This window comes from Eptatretus burgeri, chromosome 18 (genome assembly GCF_056783735.1).
Source record: "Eptatretus burgeri isolate ZD-2024b chromosome 18, Ebu_testis_v1, whole genome shotgun sequence".
NCBI classification, from domain to species: Eukaryota; Metazoa; Chordata; class Myxini; order Myxiniformes; family Myxinidae; genus Eptatretus; species Eptatretus burgeri.
The window spans coordinates 1,170,311-1,190,515 of record NC_140978.1 but is presented as its reverse complement, the minus strand read 5'-3'; the positions used below and the strand labels follow the sequence as shown (position 1 = coordinate 1,190,515).

The 20,205-nt window shown below is 43.9% G+C and overlaps 2 protein-coding genes across 12 annotated transcripts in view; one reads left to right on the top strand and one right to left on the bottom strand.

Moving 5' to 3' along the window:
* HELLS (helicase, lymphoid specific) overlaps positions 1-4,668 on the top strand; it is a 150,422-nt gene extending 145,754 nt beyond the window's left edge. For all 4 annotated transcript variants that reach the window (XM_085863913.1, XM_085863915.1, XM_085863917.1 and 1 more), the window contains exon 23: positions 4,419-4,668. In XM_085863913.1, coding sequence (XP_085720039.1) covers positions 4,419-4,489 — 71 coding nt within the window. In that variant the 3' untranslated portion in view covers positions 4,490-4,668. The remainder of the gene's footprint in view (positions 1-4,418) is intronic.
* Positions 4,669-4,802: 134 nt separating this feature from the next.
* LOC147008457 (uncharacterized) overlaps positions 4,803-20,205 on the bottom strand; it is a 55,527-nt gene continuing 40,124 nt past the window's right edge. For all 8 annotated transcript variants that reach the window (XM_085863909.1, XM_085863911.1, XM_085863908.1 and 5 more), the window contains exons 7-10: positions 18,774-19,119; positions 7,543-7,654; positions 7,273-7,333; positions 4,803-6,856 (exon numbers count right to left, since the gene is read on the bottom strand). In XM_085863909.1, the coding sequence (XP_085720035.1) occupies positions 6,750-6,856; positions 7,273-7,333; positions 7,543-7,654; positions 18,774-19,119 (626 nt within the window). In that variant the 3' untranslated portion in view covers positions 4,803-6,749. The remainder of the gene's footprint in view (positions 6,857-7,272; positions 7,334-7,542; positions 7,655-18,773; positions 19,120-20,205) is intronic.

Sequence of the window (20,205 nt, the reverse complement as noted above, 5' to 3'; positions counted from 1 at the left end):
TGAGCTGCCCTGCGAAGGGAAGCTGCACAGGAGGTACTCCCACGGAGTGGGTTTTCAGATTTTTTTGCGTTTTTGCGTTTTGCGGAATGAAGCGTTTTATGGTGGCTGGAGTGCAAATCCTGCCACCAACCTCCTAATAAGAAGTAACCCAACTGCAGGAGGACGTCCGCAGACACAGTTGGGCACTAGATATGGATGGCCGTTGGCTCACAAGGAGCTCCTCCGCCCTTTGATTACATGTTTGAAAAGCAAACTAATGCATTACAATTAAACTATTCTAATTTTTCCATCAAAATAAGTCCTTCAAAACAAAATATATACGTTCAATGTTGCATAATATATCGCACAATGCATTGCGTTTCAATATGGCTGCAACCAGTAACAAAACTCGGTCTTGCGTCGGTGTGAGAAATCTGGAGAAATAGAGCTTTCACTTTAGTTCTCGTGGATAATTATCCATCCATCCATCCATCCATCCATCTATCCATCGGAACCATACTCTTTGCAGAGCGTTGGTGCTGCCTCGGCAGTCTCCTTGGCTATTGGGCACAATCCTGGACGGGTCGCCACTCCGACACAGGATACTAGCAAGCTGGCACTCATTTTGCCGACCTCTGAAGGATGACAGGCAGAGTCAACCCCACCTGGTATTAATGAAACAGCCAAGGGGGATTTGAAGTCTGGATCCTTGGATCCCAAGCCCACCACCTAAACCATTAGGCCAACACCAGGCATCGTGAACAATGCCCATCCCAAATTTTGATCAGCTATTCCTGGGAGAAAGTGTGGCTTTTATATACGGGTGATTACGATATTTGTAATGTGATATTAAATCGAGGGAGTCTAATGAAGCATCAATCCGAATAGCATTCTACGACCGCCTTGTTACCCCCTGATCATTTTAATCGCATGTAGGTGCATGTTATCAAAACAACTGTCCTGTACTTTGGGTTTGCCTTAAAACGAGTTGCAGACTTGCGTCGAGTTGGGAGTTTGATTTAATTGGAGATTTCACCCTTTCTTGTGTGCTCCCACCTGATGGGTGCTCATGTGTAGTTTATTATGAATTTGATTCCAGAATGTGATATAAAGATGATAATTTAAAGATTTCCATTTAGTTACATTAATCACAATCATTTGCACCTTCCAGAGCTTAAGCGGCTCTTGTATTTGTTGGTCTTCTGACTTGTGCACCAGCTGACCTCCTTGATTGATCGCAGGCAGTAGTTTTATTTATTTATGTAATTATTGATTTGAGGCTACACATTGGTTGTGATCTCCTTTAGCGAGTGTCAGAAGGTGAATCGGAGCCCTCTCAGGGGCCAAAGTGTATATGTAGCCTTTTTACTGGGATCACATTTTGAGGCCCATTCTGGAGCTGTGTTGCACAGCGATCCAGCAGCGGTCCTCCCTCATTGGCCAATGTAAGTTCTTTGAACCAGGTGGTTGTAATGTATGGATGACAAAAACATCATTCCTGAGGGAAATCTGTATTTCCAGTCCAGTATTTGTGATCATGCAAGCAACTCGCACATTTCCCAGATTCAAAACTGTTGAGAATACTCTAGAAGTTCCAGGACAAGTTGTATCCGCTGCGTTATTACGTCCTGACACCATCACTTTCAGCACGTGACCTGCACTCGGCATTCAGTAGTGATCTCTAGTTCCTGGTCGTTTTTGCATTTGGCTATTCTTTCCATCTGATAAATGGCAGAGATTCAACATAAAGAAAAATGTTACTCCGATGTATGGACACGACGTGGCCTGTTATACCTTGAAGGCTTGCTTTGGCTGATTCTCACTTCGCAGTTCAAACCAATGCTATCATCGGTGTTTTAAACATCTGATAATTAAGAATAAGTACCACTTAGCTTGTGAGCCAGTCTTCTTGAAAATGTAGCAACATTGCAAAAATTAATTTTTTCTCGATCACGGAACAGCTTCACTGAAGTAACACTCCGCTGGCAGGGCTGCACGTATTCCACTTCGCATTTTTAATGACAACTTTCAAGAAAGGGTGAACTGTTACTGTATTATTGTGCTCGGTGCAAAAAAAATATTTATTTATTTTTGCAAAGTTCACTATCCTGCCCTTTGAAATAATTGGAAAACCTGTGAATTACGGCCAACGAGTTCACTTGGTGAAATGCTTGGCATCTGGTTGACGTTTTTATTACTCGACTAGCAAAAAATTACCTTCATTTTTGTCTATCATTTGTGGAAGAAAAGTAATTGATGTTATTACAATACGGTATACACAAAGAGTAGATTTGAGGAGTGGGTGAAGGGTTAGTCTATGTAGTAATACGATATGTACATGAGTATCCTGTACGAGGAAGTTGTAGTTTTCAGCAAAGTTGAGTATTCAAACTTTCATTTAATTTAAAGTTTTCCTTTCGATGTCTGAAGGGTCTCGTTGCAGATAAATGTCCACTGTGTGCATGTTAATATGATATGGTAAACAAAGTCCTTTTTCTTTCTTCATATCTCCATCAAATGATGGTGATGGAAAGGCATCATGCGACACAGTGCTAAGAGTGGTGTGGGTTTACCGAGTACCCAGCTATAAACTGTCATCCTGGTGTTACCCAGGCACGCCATTGTGTGCGTCGTCGTCTCTTGGATGGGTGTTAAACTGGCGACTCACTTGCCGGCATTAGTTTTTACATGTTAGAGCCCATGGTGTCGAGTAGGCAAGCTATCGCTGGCACCGTGGCCAAATTACAAATTCCTGCCCTAACCTATATGGGGCACTGTATCAGCAGCAAGGCTCCCCTATTAAGCGATGATACATGCAGCCCATGTGCTGTATATGAAAGAACAATTGAGTACCTCAACATTTTTGGTTGGCAGGGGACATTAAGGTGCACAACTTAAAGGTCCCATGTCACTCAAAAGTACTGAAATTGCATTTTTATGTCCTGTAGGAGTTTTTCATCGTGATTTCTGATCTGACAATTTTTTTCAATGTAGAAAACAATGAAGAAAAGAGAATAATAAAAGAAAGCTACAGCACGTTAGATTTATCGGACTAGTTGGACGGACGACGGATTTATCGGACGACATTGCTTTTGATGATGGGTACTGCATCAGGTTTCAGCTTCCTCAACCTCTTCAAACTGAACAGCGAATAGAGCCCGTGATCAAAGTCACCGTCTTCAAAGTGGACGCTGCAAATGACGCTCGTGTCGCTGGGGCCTTTCCAGTTTCCCCTCGTCAGCTTCACTTTAGATGTCCATATTCTCTGAAGATTCTCATCTTTCGGGAATACATGAAGGCTTACCCATCTTTGGTTGTATTGCTGCATCCTGCTATGATACATCGTGCAGACATTTTCGAAATTAAGGCTAAAACTCTTAAAACCTTTCGCGAAACAATCACAGGAATTAAGACGATCATTGAGAGAGCAAACACATAGGCACAATGCATTTGTACGTGCTTTATATGGCGCGTGACGTCTCATCAATCGACTCTGAGCGAGTCGCGTTCTGGAGATGACGTCAACGGACATGTGACTTGCGGTTCGCTGAACTCTACTTTTTTGAGGGGCGGGGCATAGCAAGTTGTGAAAAGCACTATAAATGTTCAAAATATTGGTCTAATTATCCCATTGTTGATTTTAAAAAAGAAACATGGGTGATTTCTTCATTAGGAAGGTCAAGTTAATATTTAAATAACCAGAAGCTTTTGAATTACATGGGACCTTTAAGCTTCATTCTGATTGGAGAATAATCAATGGCTTTAAGCACTCCATTTGGATTCATCCACACAATGAGAAAATACCAGAAACACAGGACCATTTTGGAACTGATGTGGGTTGATTATGTTGGGATGATGATGTGGGACATGCCAAGTGTTGGCTTAATGTTTAGGGTGGTGGGCTTGGGAACCTGGAGTCTTAAGTTTGAATCCTGATCAGCTGTTGAATTGATACCAGGTGGGGTTGACAGCCTTGTCATCCTTCAGAGGTTGGCAAAATGAGTACCAGCTTGCTGGGATGATCGAGCCATTCAAGTATCCTGTGTTGGATTGGCAACCCATCCAGGATTGTGCCCAATAGGCCAAGACTGCTTTGGCATTACTGATGCTCTGGACAGAGTATGGTCCCAATGAAATGGGATGGAAGGTTGATGAAGCAAGTCTGGAGAAACTCGATTTTTGGCACATACCCTTTTTTTTTTAATTATTAATCTTTGGCACGACTCGGTCAGTAGGAATCAGACCACTGAGCTCCCGCACTTGGTGGGGATGCTATCACCATTACACAACTGCTGGTTTTCCCAACCATTGCACACACCCCTACCCAACCTCTCCTTGCCTGGATAGTCTTCAAGAGCTCAATCCTTAACACTTTATCTTCTTTTGGTTTGACTAAAGATTACTTTTTTAAACATGTCTGCCTGTGACTCTCTTTTTAGGGAAACTCGAAGAGACCAAAGACAAGGAAGGTGTTTTCAAAATCATGGCAAACGACCAGGCCAGTCTCTAATAAGACAACTTCAGCCTCAAACACTATTTACCTTTTCTTTTTCTGCTCAATATTTTGGCGTGCTTTTTTTTGTTTGTTTGTTTGCCATCGTTTTAGCAAGCCATGTTTTTTTTTTTTTTTACTTACATCATTACAAGTTTAGCAGTTGTACAATTCTACCAATAAAAAGTTGATTTCTATGTTTGCATTCTTACTTTGAGAGCATTCATTTCAAGTGATTGCACTTTTGTGTGTAATTGTAGATGATAAGTATGGATGCTGAACGGGCAGACTTTCCGTATAATGAATGAAATGCAAATGAAAATGGAAGCAGTGATGTTCATATACCTTTATAACTCCAGTGACTCATGTTTACATTTGTATGGATGATAATACACATGGAATATTTTGTGCAAGTATAGTCAAAGGAAGACAGTTTTGAGTATAGTTCATGTAATCAAAGCTACAGTTGGAACTCTCTTGTAACACCATATTTAAAATTGTTTACCAGAGTAGGTGGAATGGTTAAAACAGGAATGTTGAAGCTTGATACAAGCTACCTATAAAGCTTTCCCAAATCCAATTTCACCCACACTCAAGTTCTTTCACAGGATGATTCTCAACGTGTGTGCCGTCCTTTGGACAGACGTTAAACTAGGCATCCCATCTGCCAGCATTTGTTGGTGGACGTTAAAGATACCACGGTCCTTCATAAAGGAGGCAAGTTATTGTGGGCATCCTGAACAAATTACAAATTCCTGTCCTGACTTCCTGTGACGGAGTGGCAATCCGACCAGGATTGTAACCGAGCAACTGCTTCCACCGACCCCATGCTTTGCATCGGGCACGCACAATACATGATCACGATAAATCAAAGTTCTGCAACAATTGAACATCTCAAAAAAAAAACAAAACAATTAACTCGTTCTTGGAATGCAGTCTTTTCACAACTAATGTAAAGTACACATCTACAAATACATCAAGAACAAACAAAATTGTCGATCTTTTTTTTTTAACGAACGGAATACATCGTATCAAACGTGCGAGCATGTTCTGGACTACATCAGTACATAATCATACTACTCGCTAACTACGGAGAGAAAGATACACCCGTCAAGAACATTAAACTTTCTCAGTTTGTTACTCAAAATCCTTGTTAATAATCTAAACTTCAAACAAATGCAGATTTTTGGTTCAATTCCTTCTCTCCACATGTCCCAGTACAAGAACGTCCCGAGAAGAGAGTCCGACGACACAGCATTGTTAATACACAAAAGGCACGTTACAGCCATGACATGTTTGTAACGACTCGTATGCAAGTCGTTTGTTTATTATTAGTACGTGTGAGAAGTCCAACCGATTATGAGCAGAGTCTGAAATTGCACTGTTCACAGCGATACCTCGATTCCTTTAGCTCGTAGAGTTCGGCACTTCCACAAGGTACCTCTCTTGCGGGTACGCTTCTCGTGCAGCCATGTGATGAGAACAAATGGTTTCTTTATTCCAGTCTGAGTTCAGAACAGTGATTGGCAGCAAATTGCAACAACTTGATTCCAAACTGCACAAATGGAGAAGATATATAAAGGATGTCGTTGAGGGCAAACATATATGTAATCTTGCAGTCCACAATCATTGCTAATTGGGACAACAAAGGATATTGTTTTAAACAAGCATTCCCATTGCACGTTTATCCTTCAGTAAAGATAAGTGTTTGTTTCACATTAGTAGAACATGAAGGAGATTTTAAAACAAGCCTTGAAGAGTAACACTAACTGGAATGGTATTAAAAAGGTTAAAAAAAGAAAAACAAACAAACTTCTGTGCAAGGACAAAAATAAAAACGTGTTGAAAGTCAAGGCACGCTTTCGCAGCAGGCAGACAATGAACCGTGTACATTGCTTGCACTTTGGTCACTCCCAAAACCCCTGCACCAGTGTATCTGAATATGGGAACATATGCAACAAGTCAGAAAATCATTTAAAACAAACACAACAGCTGTAGTTCAAGGAAAAAACAAAAAAAAAAACACGTTGGATGGCAAACCATCCACCTATCACACTAACTTCATAACCTTCAACTGACCCTTCCCTTTAAATGTTCGGAGATGTGTTCTGGACTGAGTGTTCCACACAAATCTCCAAACGCCAAACCATATTCCTAACTTGAGTTTGGATGCACTCCACTACCACTCTATCACTCTTCTCTTGCAGCTTCTATTCTATGCAACTTCCATCCGCTATTTCTTGAGGACTGTGGAGCTGAGCACGATGGGTCCAGCTGTTTAGCAGCTGGATTCCTGCTGTCTGCTGGATGCTCCGTGCAGGTATTTGTGTATTATGTGCTCTGCGTAGACCTCCTCTTCTGTCGTGAGCTGCGCAGGTGGTGAACCTGTGTGCACACACACACCAAGTTTAAAGTTGGACAATAACAGTATTATAAAATCGTGACATCGGGGGAGAGCAAGGGTTCCGAGTCCGATTATAACACCCACGAAAGATGCAATTTTAAGTGTGCCATTTCCTTGGTTTCATTAGGAAAGAAATGGTGAACCATTGGCAAAAAAACCATTCCCGAAGAGATGTTACCATTCTGTATGCAAAGTTGGGGGACAAGGTAGAAAAACGGATTTTGAGGTTTTTGGAGTTTATATTTCACAAAAGAGCCTTTTTTGCAAATTACCAACCAATGATAAGAAGTGGCAGAGTGGAGTGTCAGAAAAGGTTCAATCTCCAACTTTGTACTGTTCTGCCAATAAGAGAACCTGGCACAATCTGCCAATCCACAGGGAAACTACAGCTTGTTACCTTTAACATGAACGTAGCTCATAAACGTGAGATGCCCTGGGCTGTTGCAAGCACTGTCCATCTGCAATCAATATATAGAAAATAAAAATGATGCAGGAGGGAAACACCAAGATGGATATCCACAGACCACCTGCCCTTAACCAAATTTGCTTAACGGTAAAATCACACTGCCCCCTTCACACCCAACATGATCCCAATCTTCCTCAGTGAGGTACTCACAACCAGTAAGGTAAACAAAGTTCCTTGTTGCATAATGAGAGCCATACTCACAAGGGTGTTCGCTGGATCCAAGTCCACATCCTGCTTGCTCTTCTGGGCCTCCCCAAGCTCAGAATCCAATGAGGACTGTTCCACCTGTGTGGGTTGCAGTCCACTCATGGGCCTGCAAACCAAGGTAACATGTTATTTGCAATATGAACAAGTAATAAATGGCAAGTAACCGTACAGTGTGACAACATGAAGCATTAGAAAAGGCATCACCCATATTGCCTTTGGGTAAGGCTCAGACACTCCATCCATCTCTAAATATAAATGTGCATCTCATGTTTCCACAAAAATTGAGGTGGCATGTGCAATTACTCTGGTTCACAAAAGTCTGTTAGCATACAGAACATCCAGCTTAACATCCACCTGAATAAAGGCAGGCTGTGTGATGCAACACCTTGACTGAGAATCACTAATGTGACCATTTTAAAGTCTGGTCAGGGTTAGAACCAAATCAAACAACTTGAAGACGAATGCGTTACCTTTGCACCAACCTGTTGGATACAATACAGCAGGAAAAATCTGATTGCTTTATTTTCTGATTATTGAAAATTTACTTGCAAATGCTTTTGCTTTTGTTCCCTCCAGCACCAAAAGTGGATGGAGGTTATGTTTTCACACATTTGTCTGTCTGAGCATGATATTTCAAAAAGTTGTGCGCAAGTTACGACAAAACTAGGTGGATGATTTGGGTGGGTGACGAGACCAAGCCGATTTGATTTTGGTTAAAATCCCGATCCGGACTATCGGTTCGATACAAAACGTAAACTGTTCAACCTGGCGGATGTATGCCCTCTACCGAGTGCCGTTGCATTTCATCCTGTAACAATCACAAAATTTCACGTCTACCAGCACAGTACAACTGCCCCTGCCCCCAAGAATCCCTCGTAATTGGGATTTCACTTCTCTCAAATAAAGTGTGAGCGTTGTCCAATATTATTCCCTCAAAACAAAGGAAACCAATCTGGAACAAGGACAAATGTGTCCAAGAGCCACATCATACACCAGAAGAAGAAGAACAACGCGGAGCTCTCTTCGAGCCAGCGTTTGCAACACGACAAAAAAAAAGATAAATATATAAACAAGCAGTCATAGACTGGTACTTACGAAATCGTCAACTTGACCTCTGACCTTGTCTAATAAAAGCTGTCTCGAGAGAAGGTAGCGACGCAAACCAGAAGTTTCTACGATGATTCTGTACCAAACTATCAAAAATCGAATGTTTTGGATGTTTGACCTCACTGACCTTGACCTTTGACCGATTTTGACCAAAATATAACCAGCGCTAGCCACCACCCTCCTGAATCACATGGTGTAATTTGACATTGGTAGCTTCTTCCGTTCTTGAGTTATCTGTACCAAACCATCAAAAATTGAATATTTGACCTCACTGTGACCTTGACCTTTGACCGAAATCTAATCAGCACCAGCCATCACCCTCCTGAATCACGTGGTGTAATTTGACATTGGTGGCTCCTTCCGTTCTCGAGTTATCGTACCGACAAACAGAAAAGGAAGTCATCAATATACTTACGAAATCGTCGACTTGACCTCTGACCTTGTCTAATAAAAGCTGTCTCTCGAGAAGGTAGCGATGCAACCCAGAAGTTTCTATGATGATTCTGTACCAAACCATAAATCGAATGTTTGACGTCACTGTGACTTTGACCTTTGACCGATTTTGACCAAAATCTAATCAGCGCAAGCCATCACCCTGAATCACATTGTGTAATTTGACATTGGTAGTTTCTTCTGTTCAAGTTATTTTTTTTTGATGTTTGACCTCACTGTGACCTTGACCTTTGACAGATTTTGACCAAAATTTAATCAGCACTCGCCATCACCCTCCTGAATCACATGGTGTAATTTGACATTGGTAGCTTCTTCCGTTCGAGTTATCGTGCCGACAAACACACAAACAGGTCAGGTCAGATATGGGAGCATGTGCCAGAACAGCGCATCGCTGCATCCACTTTCCGCCGGTACTCCAGGGGCCTCCGTCTGGCCATCCCCCAGGCAGATGCCAGGCCCATCGCCATCTCCTTGAGATGATGGTCAACCTGCCGCAACCACGAGGCACGTGGTCGGCCCACTGGCCTCCTCCACTCATGAGACTCCTTCGCTGAGAGAATCTGGTGAGCAGGATCAGCATCAGGAAAACGAGCCACATGTCCATACAGCCGCAACTGACGCTCACGGACTATGCAGGTAACAAATCTCATCCGAGTCTCTCTCAGCAACCGCTCGTTGGACACAAAATCCGCCCAGCGATAGCCAAGGATTCTCCGAAGAGACCTGGTACCAAAGGTATTAAGTCTCCGTCTCAGATCCTTGGTCAGAGTCCAAGTCTCACATCCATAGAGCAAGACTGGAAGTACCAAGGACCTGAAGACTCGGACTTTCGTCCTCCCGCACAGGTACCGGCAGTGCCACACCCCATGATCCAGTGAATCCATGACTCCCCAGGCCTGACCAGGACGTCTATTGACCTCTGACTCACAGCCAGCAGAGACATGAATATCACTGCCAAGGAAAGTGAATCTCTCCATGACCTCAACATCCTCACCACAAACAGACACAGACAGGACAGCAGCATCCAAGATGTCACCGAAAGCCTGGATCTTAGTTTTGACCTAAGAAACCCGAAATCCCAGCGGCTCCGACTCCTCATTCAGCATCTCGAGGGCCCCCAAAAGGATATCTAACGTCTCCGCAAAGATGACTGCATCATCTGCAAAATCAAGGTCCGAGATCTTGACATTCCCAAACGATGCACCGCAGCTTGATCTCTCAGACATCCTCCCTAAAATCCAGTCCATACAAGTGCTGAAAAGTGTGGGTGACAGAACATACCCCTGACAAACTCCAGTAACAACTGGAAATAAGTCAGAGGTGGTACCACCACACTTCACAGCACTCTCAGTACCAGAGAAGAGTTCAGACATCAGATCGATCAGTTTTGGTGGCACCCCACGAAGACCAAGAATCCTCCAGAGGACATCCCGATTCACTGAATCAAACGCTTTACAGAGATCAACATAGGCTGCAAGCAGCCCCTGCCGAAACTCTCGTCTGCGTTCGGTGAGGACACGAAGAGCAAGGATACGGTCAATCGTTGACCTCTTTGGTGTAAAGCCTGACTGCTCTGGATGCTGGTGCTCAAGCAGATGGTGGCGAACCCTATCAAGAATTATCCGAGCAAAGACTTTCCCCGGTACTGAGAGCAGCGTCACCCCTCGGTAGTTGTTGCAGTCTTGGCGATCACCCTTCCCTTTCCAGAGAGAAACAACAAGGCCCCTCTTCCAATTAGTTAGGATGATGCCTGTGTTCCAGGCAGAGCACAAAACTGCATGCAACGACACAAGTGCAGCATTTCCACCAGCCTTGAAGTTCAGCATGGATGCCATTGAGCCCTGGAGCTTTGCCCCGTTTCAACCGGTTCACCGCAGCCCATGTTTCCACAAGCGAAGGTGGACCACAGTTGATTCGAGGGTCAGCAACAGGGATTGTAACACCCTTGACGTCCAACTCGACAGCTGGGGGATCAGCCTGGTACAACCGCTCAAAGTAACCGGCCCAGCGGGCCTTCACTTCAGACTCCTCTGTCAAGAGCCTACCACTCTCTGCTCTAACTGCAGTGCTCCGAGGGATGGGCTTGGATGAACGCAATGCGCGAATTCCCCTGTAAGCGGGACGAGAATCACCTGTCCACAGGTGATGCTCTACCCCCTCACAGATTCCTCGCACATAGGCCTCCTTGTCCACCCTCAGTGCATGTACAGTTTTACGCCTCAGCTCCCTGAACAGCTCAGCTCTGCCATTCAGCCTGGCCCTGCGACTGATCAATGGTATCCAGTGTCCCTTGAGAGACGAAATTCTTCTTTGCCCTGCGGTGAGTTCCAAGACATCCACCGGCAACATCAAGGACGGTGGTCTTGAAGGCACTCCACAACTCTTCAGGACCCCTCAAAGCACCCAGACCCCCCAAGTGTCCACGCAGCCTATTCGCAAACTCCTCAGCCACTCTCTCATCCCTGAGCTTGCCAACATCCAGCCTCGGCTGGGATGGTACCATTCTCCAGGATTTAAGGTGCAGCTTTAGAGTTGCTACAACAAGCCTGTGGTCAGTATTGAGGAACTGAGCACTCCGGTAGACCCTGCAGTTCTGGATCATCCTCCAACGACCATCAATGAGGACATGGTCAATCTCCATTGCCACACCGCCAGCGTTGGAATACCAAGTCCAGCGATGAGCTTGTGGGCACTGAAACCATGAACCAGCCACCCTAAGTCCATGACTTCTTGCAAAGTCAAGGAACTTAGTGCTATTCTGGTTCATAGTTCCTGACCCATGGGGACCAACACACACCTCATAACCATCCCTATCAGTTCCAGTCGATGCATTGAAATCCCCCAAGACTAGAAGTGTATCTCGTCTGGGGCACTGAACAACCACAGACTCCATCGTGGTGTAGAATGCATCCTTCACGGTGAGATCACTCGCCTCAGTCGGAGCATAAACAGAGACCAGGGAAATGACACCTAAGGAGTGACGAATCCTTAATCTCATAATACGCTCGTTGACTGCTGTTACCTCAATTATCATTGGGGTCAGCTTATTGGACACAGCTACAGCAACTCCTTGGGTATGGTAACCATCACAGCGACCAGACCAATAGTAGGTGTAACCACCGACCATTATCTCGCCGCAATCCGGTCTCCGAACCTCAGAGAGTGCTGCAATACCGATGTCCAAACGCTTGAGCTCAGATAAGAGACAGGTGATCATCCTCTCTTTGTGATAGGACATTCCAGGCACCCACCCGAAGGGACCGCCTCAGGTTAACCCAAGGAGACCGCCGTCTGGTGGACGACACCTCAGCACCACTCTGACACTCTCCCGCAATCTGACCCAGGGATGATACCCCGTGGTTTCCCTCCTATAATCAAAGATTGGGGGTCCCGAAGGCTTTGCCCCAATCCCGTCATCCGGTGAGCTGCCCTGCGAAGGGAAGCTGCACAGGAGGTACTCCCACGGAGTGGGTTTTCAGATTTTATTGCGTTTTTGTGTTTTGCGGAATGAAGGGTTTTACGGTGGCCGGAGTGCAAATCCTGCCACCAACCTCCTAATAAGAAGTGACCCAACTGCAGGAGGACGTCCGCAGACACAGTTGGGCACTAGATATGGATGGCTGTTGGCTCACAAGGAGCTCCTCCGCCCTTTGACAGGTTTTGTTTTTAATCCTGCTGGGTGTCCATATCCAAACACCCTCCTCACCAGAAAACCTGGTGGGGGAGACGGTTTAGTCGCCGACAACCGGACCATGGAACAGGTTAGTACAGGTTTACATGGTACCTGTAGCAGGTCAAATATAACCTGACCTGACAATCATGACATCTGACACAAACAACCAATCATGACACAAACAAACAGAAACGGAACTGATCAATATACTTACGAAATCTTTAGATTTCATAAGTAATAAAGGTTTTGTCTTCAGCAGAAAAAGAAGAACAACAACGCGGAGCTCTCTTGGAGCCAGCGTTCGCAATGTGACACGGCTAAAAACATTGGTGATGCATGAGATGACATCTATTTCACTTTGTATGTAGAGATTAGGGGTTGAAGGAGTTGAGAGCTGGAAGGGGGAGGAGGGTGTGAAAGATTGTTCATTAGCCCTGTACATAGCGCAAAGCAGAGGAAAGCAATTTTTGTGTGTGTGTGTGTGAAGAACTACTTTTTTCCCCAATTAAATTTCATATTTTGAACTGTAGAACACGGCATCGGCTTGTTTGCACTTCCACAAACTTGCAGTTTAGCAGTCAATCAAAATAACTTGTTCGGCATGGATGCCACTGATCCCTGGAGCTTTGCCCCGTTTCAACTGGTTCACCGCAGCCCGTGTTTCCACAAGCGAAGGTGGACCACAGTTGATGACACAAAATGAAAATCATTCCAAACAGTAAAAACTTACTGGTTTTAAAGACAACGGACAAACAGGCACGAATAACTAATGTAACATGTTAAAGCAGGTGGTGCAAAAGAGGGCTTATCCCAAATGTATCAATGGTGTTTTTTCTACAGCCTTGAAAACTTTATTTCAATTATATGAAGACCACAAGGGGAAAACCAGAGATGTCAGGACAAGTCAATTTTGAAGAAACTGAAAAACAAAGTTTCAAGACTTTGGTGGACTGTTTTATAACTGTCATGTAGATTTCTTTTCCAGTAAAAGGAAGAGTGATCATTGGCCGATCAAATTAAGCATGTAGCATTTGCCAAGCTTCTGTGTTATTTAATTTAAGAGCAAAGAACGAATCAATGTTGCAAACGGACATCACTAGTTATTCCCTTGTTTAATAATTGGCATGTAATTTTAACCCAGGCTGTGTCGCAAATTCATGCTTGTTGGTTATTAGCATACATTACATGACTTTGGTGATCACAGATTATTTTTTCAACATTAAACGGTCATTGTTTTTTTGTTTGATTGGTGTTCAACGCCATACTCAAGGGTATTTCGCTTATATGACGACGGATTCTCCATTTCTTACTCCGTACTACTTAATATGATGGAAAACCGGGAGGAAACCAAGGATAAACCACCCCCGCGATAGCCGAAGTCACCTCATGTGACTCCCTCATTTACCTAAGCAGGTTGATTGGGCGGTGGGTACATCGAATGAGGATGGGTACTCAGACGCGCTAACCATTAAGCCACGACGTGGGTCCCATAAAACTCACAATAAAGGTTTGACCAGGCTTGAACCACGATATGCACCAACTCCGGAGCCCATGATATAACCAAATAGGCCATTGTAGTGCTCAGAGTTTATGTTGTGAAAGTTTTACAACCTTTCATTTTTTAGTTTCTCAACTGTGAATATTATGGTGGAACAGTTAACATGAATGAAAGGGAGATAACCAGGAGTAAAGTACTGACAACTCTGGGTTTCTACTTGTTCAGCTTTGACAACACTTGTTTTTTCATTGCATGGCTAAACTTTATACCATGTAAATTATGTGACACCCCTGGTTATTTGTTAAAGTAATATTGTGAGAGGAAACCTTATGTTGCCAACTCATCGACCGAGAATTAACAGGGTCCAACTACACTTTTTTTAAAGTTTGAAAAAAATGAAATCAAAAATTCAAAGTGGAATTGCCGCTATCTCATAACATTTTATTTTCATATCGTGTGCTACATAACAGGTACATATAAAGGTTACATAAAATAATCTTACTTAGTTTCCTCTGTTGCCCTTCTACATGGACTTCTTCTAAATTTGAATGAAATGTCAGATAGACCCTGTTAATTCTCGGTCGACGAACTATTGGCAGGTGCAATAACCCTGAAATTTATAAAAAGTGACATCTCTGGTTTTCCCCTTGTGGTCTTCATATATTTTAAACACTGTAAACGACTGTACTTCCAAAAACCTTTAGTTTAGCAGAACTTTGGCAAAAGTGTACACCGTTTCAACCAATCGTATTTGCCGCCCACATTCTCGGGCGGGGGTTGGGGGAGAACAGATTCAGACAAAATGGCGGTGTCCAGTGATGCAATGTCTGAGCTAACTTCATCCAAATAAGAAGGGAGGGGGTAACGCTTCCCATGCCATTTTTCTCAAAGCTACATGGTGGTAAGGTGTTCTATCAAATCGCTAGTTGCATATTTAATCAATATGGCTCCTAATTCTGCCATGTATGCAGGCAAATACATATCATTTCCTTTGACACCTTTCATGCAGAGTGTATAAAACTCGAGTTTTAAATTGGAAGCAAAACAGATGAATTCATTCTTTCTAACGTGCCAGTAGTCAGTTAGCAAGTCACTTTCTCAACTTAGAGCAGCAGTTCTTAATCATTTTTAGTGCCTGCCCCCTTGTCAAAAATCAGACGTGGAATTAGATTATCACTCCTTTAGTAACTTTAACCGGCTGGCATGTTTTGACCCCCACAAATGACGTTTCACACCCCAATTCAAGAATCACTGACTTGAAGCCGCAGTAGCATAAAAACCATAATGGTGGCTTGTATGTTTGTGGAGAAGAAAATATTCCTCACTTACAGCTGGACTATTTATTAATTAAAGAACTTGCAAGTCAAATCATATCAAAATGCCAGAAAGGGTGGGTGTGTGTGTGTGTCAGGGTCACCTATTCCAATGCAGATTCAAGGAAATGCAAACTTATGAACGCAGATAAGACAAAGACAAAATGGGGGGGGGGGATCTTCCTTTTTGCAGAGTCATGTCGTATCCCAATCACAGACTGACAGCAGCACACTGTTGATCTGGAATGGATTTAGATGCTATCTGATAAAAAGGGCACAGTTGGTTCAATCCTGACAAATCTCTCAATCCTTCGGGAGTAAGAGGGCATCACACGAACCATTGGAAGAGGATCCAGTCTCTTGCACTTCTCGGCCAAACCATCAGCCATGACCTGAGCTCACCACACCACAAAGGTAGCCTAAAAAGCCAGTTGCTGATTGTCTGTCGTTCCAATTAATTAATCGGAACTATTCAGCCTAAAAAAGGCCTTTGTCTGTAGCTCAATGGAGTAGTACTCTCCCTTTTGGGCTGGTGCCCCAGCATTATATTTGCCTTTCCTGGAATATGTGGAATCCAAAGCAGTAAACCTTACTGCCATCTCCAGCGATAAGGCAAAATAAAGACCTGTTAACTCTCATTGCAGGCAGGTCTGTTTTTCAACTGCTTCAACTCTCATCCCCCACCCTACTCAGCTCCAACAGAGCATACCTTTTCTTCCAGCAACACCCTCCTCGTTCAACTCCCAAAGTCAAGTCGAACTGTACAACTCCACTCGACCTTCCAGAGTCTGGTCAATCGCACTCTTGCCTCCAGGGCTTCAAGCAAGCAGTGCACTAACATTTCATATCACCCCCATCCCTACTTGCAGCCTTTTCTACCACGATCAACCTTATTTCAGTTTACTGTGTTCCGTCCTCTTCCACAACCCACAGTGCTTGCATGGTAGGACAACCGACCCCCCCCCCCCATCTACTTCCTTAACAATCCCATTGAATAAATTCAGTCACTCAAACTCCTTTTGGGCCTCACCATCAGCCATAATCTTATCTTTCTTGAGCAAACCACACTTCTCAGTTGGCCTCAAAAGCCAGTCACCGATTGAGTATCCTCTGTCATGCAAAGTCCTTCCTTGGCACACCTGAACTTCTATCCACCTCCAAGGCTTTCATCCGCAGCTTGGAGTATTGCTGTCTGCTCTGGGCTGGCTCCCCTGCCTCACACCTTTCTCAGCTTGACACCATGGAAACCAAGGCCTTCACAATTATTGCAATCTCACACAACGATTGGAATCTACCACGACGACGCTGAGTCGACGGGCCTATCACTTCACCGTCACAGACAGGTCAGTGGTCTGTCTTCAACTGCCTGCTTTCTGGTCGTATACCCTCTATTCTCTCCCTTTTCTGTTGAAACTCCCAAAATCCAGGATCCATGCTCACCTCTACTCATTCATTCCTCTCTTCTCGCGCTTGCGGAATCAACTTCCACCTTTTCTTCAATCTCCTTCTCCCTCCACGTCTTCAAGACAGCTGTTGACCACCATCTCGGATCGTCCCAAAGCCTAAACTATGATCTTTTCTTCCCCATTAACACTCCCCATGCTCACCTCTTTCAAATTTCTGATTTTTCCTTCCTGAAAGTTTGCTTCTGTATCCATATTGTCCATTCCATGTGTCCTCCCCTAGCTCTCATTCTTCCCCACATCCCTTATTTCTCCAAGTCTCCCTCTCTATCCCCCCCCCCCACCTTTAACCTTGCTGTTGGTGTGTCCCACTCCCCCTCTCTCTTTCTACTATTCCTTTTGGTCTCAAAAGTCCTGATCCATTCCATGTTCTAGCTCCTCTATGATACAAGATTGCATACAAAAAATAATGAAAATAGGACCACTGGACCAGCAGCTTATCTGCACCCTGGCCAAATGTTGCAACACAAATTTGGTAGCATTCTGATTGGTAGGTCTTGAGAAGATTTTTAAAGGAATTAATGGGATTTTCCCAAAAGTTGACAGTCGGCCATTTTGACACTTCCGGTCACATGATCTTCATGACTTGCACAATAAAATTAACATCCCGACCCTAGACTTATGTTGCAACCCAGATTTGGTAGCACTGACTGGTGGGTTTGAAGATTTTGGAAGGAATTTGCACAACCGCAATTTTGACACACTTCGTCACGTGATCAGCACGGCCTCCACAATTTAACATTTGGACTGTCCTAATATACCCAAATTTGTTAGGATGCTGACTGCAGGGTCTGGAGAAGATTTTTCAAGAAATTTACTAAGTAGACCATTTTGACTGACTTAGTCATGTGACTGAAATGAGCATTGCATTTCCTGTTACCAGTCGCGCGAGGAATGTTGCTGTCAAATTTGAGCCGGATCGGCCCAGCTGATTGGCCGGAGAAGAAGACGGATGGACAGTGCGCGATAACAATCCCTTATCTTGAATGTAAATTCCAGATAAGTTAATAAGTCTCGTCTCGGTATGGAAGACCTGTCTGGAGGAAAAGCGAGGTCACTTCCTTCAATAATAAAACGAGAATGGCACGTGGTGGAGCGCATACCTCCTCTAGGCTTAACAGTTTACGTTTTGTATCCCATTGTTAGGCCAGATTTGCATCAGGACCTTAACCAAAATCTATTGTCACCTCCCCAACCTGTCCACCAAGTTTCGTCCAAATCCGTCCATAACTTTTTGAAATATCCTGCTGACAGACAAAGCAAACAAACAGGGGTGAATACACAACATCCATCCATCCACATTTGGTGGTGGAGGTAATTCATCAAACTGCCCAGCTGGACATGACAGATTATTTAACTGCCAATCAGAGAATGTGAATCTCTTTCCATGCACTTCCAACTGTTTTCAAAATTCTGTGATCTCCACAAACAGTATTCTGATTATGCCAAGAATGTTTTGAATTACGACAATGCCGTATACATGCAAAACTCAGTCACGTTTTGAACTTCTACCATGTGAATGGGATATGGAACTTAGTTTTGGTTTGACGTGATCTTAGCATGAACTGATGGTTACAAACTCGGAGACAAGATGCAAGCCAGGAAAAAAAAAAAAAAAAATCGCAAGCATGTATCAAACATCAAGCAAACTGGTGCAGTTCTTCAGAATACCAGGTGTTCTACCACTCAGAAGTAGTACATTGCTAAAGATCACTTACTGCAGCAGACCAGTGTCATCTTCTCTCAAAACTGCACCATCATGACCATCGGCATGATCCACACAGTCACCACCCTCTCCATTGATCAACTGTTGTGAAGCATGGTCCACGAGAGCTAACCAGTCGTCATCCTGGGAGACTGTCATGACCGAACTCCCAACTGGTTGGCTGGATTCCGGCTCATGTCCGACACATCCCATCTTCACCTTTCCCGGCTGAGCATTCACAGCATGGCGTGACGTCCTTATCTGATGACCATTGGCATGGTGAAGCTGCTCCTTTGGTTGCAAAACCTTAGATTCTTCCAGCGTCAGGCACTCACCAACATCGTCACATGAGGGTCGTTCTAAATTGATGGGAGAAAAGTGAGAAATGATTTACTTTTATGAAGGAAAAAACAAATGACAAAGGATACAGATGGAACAGCCCACAATCTCTCATCTGAAAAAAAAACTTTTCCTGCAGCATCAGAGGCGTGTAAGCTGAGGCTGAGTTTTAAGATGAAATGATAAACTTGACCATAAGGCAATTTCAATTCAAGTTTCAGTGACGTCGAGGCAAGCATGTGATAAAAGATAGTCGAGCAAAAATTTTTACGGAATATTAACGTTGGGGTGATTCCAAGCCCATTCAATGAGTGGTTCTCAAATGAATATGTTGAGTAACTAATTTTTCCAAAACCAGAAAAACCGTTTCGGGCAAAACAACCAGAAAACTACAGTGAAGTTGATGACATGCCATCGCAAATCCCCACGCTTCTAAATCTAAAGCAAAGTTGAAAGATGATAAAAGGATCCTATCAAATTTTGAGTAAATTCCTCCCCCCCCCCTCCCATTTTGACCCCTGTAACCCAAGTCCCCACCCCCCTGAGGCATTCACTGGAGGTCAAATCCAAAGAGGATTGGTACAAACACCCATGGTTTCCCTGATCCAACTAGTGTCACCCTGGTGTGCAGGCAGGCAAGGATAGCATCAATGAGTGCACTGCCTATCAAATAGGATTTGAGCCTTGGGATCCACCTGCCAGCACTGGTTGATACTGGTGGATGTTAAATATGCCACACATTGCAAAAAATAAATCAATAAATGATTGCAAAAAAATCAAAATGAAATCTATTGTAAAAAGGAAGCAATGTGGCCAGAACCCTTGCTAAATCTCAAACTCCTTGCCCGGCAAGCTGTTTCGGCAATCGCTATCTGACCTATCGGCGGTCCACCGACCTATCTGCGGTGAGAAAGTGAGAGACCCAAAGACTCAGCCTCATCGCGGGAGACACCAACGATGCTAAATGCCTTGGTTTCCATAGCATGAAGATGAGAAAAGTGAGAGGCGGGAGCACCAGCGCAGAGGGGAGAGCAATACTCCATCAGGCTGCGGACAAAAGCTTTGTATGCGGTCAGGAGTTCAGGTGTGCCAAGGAAGGACTTTGC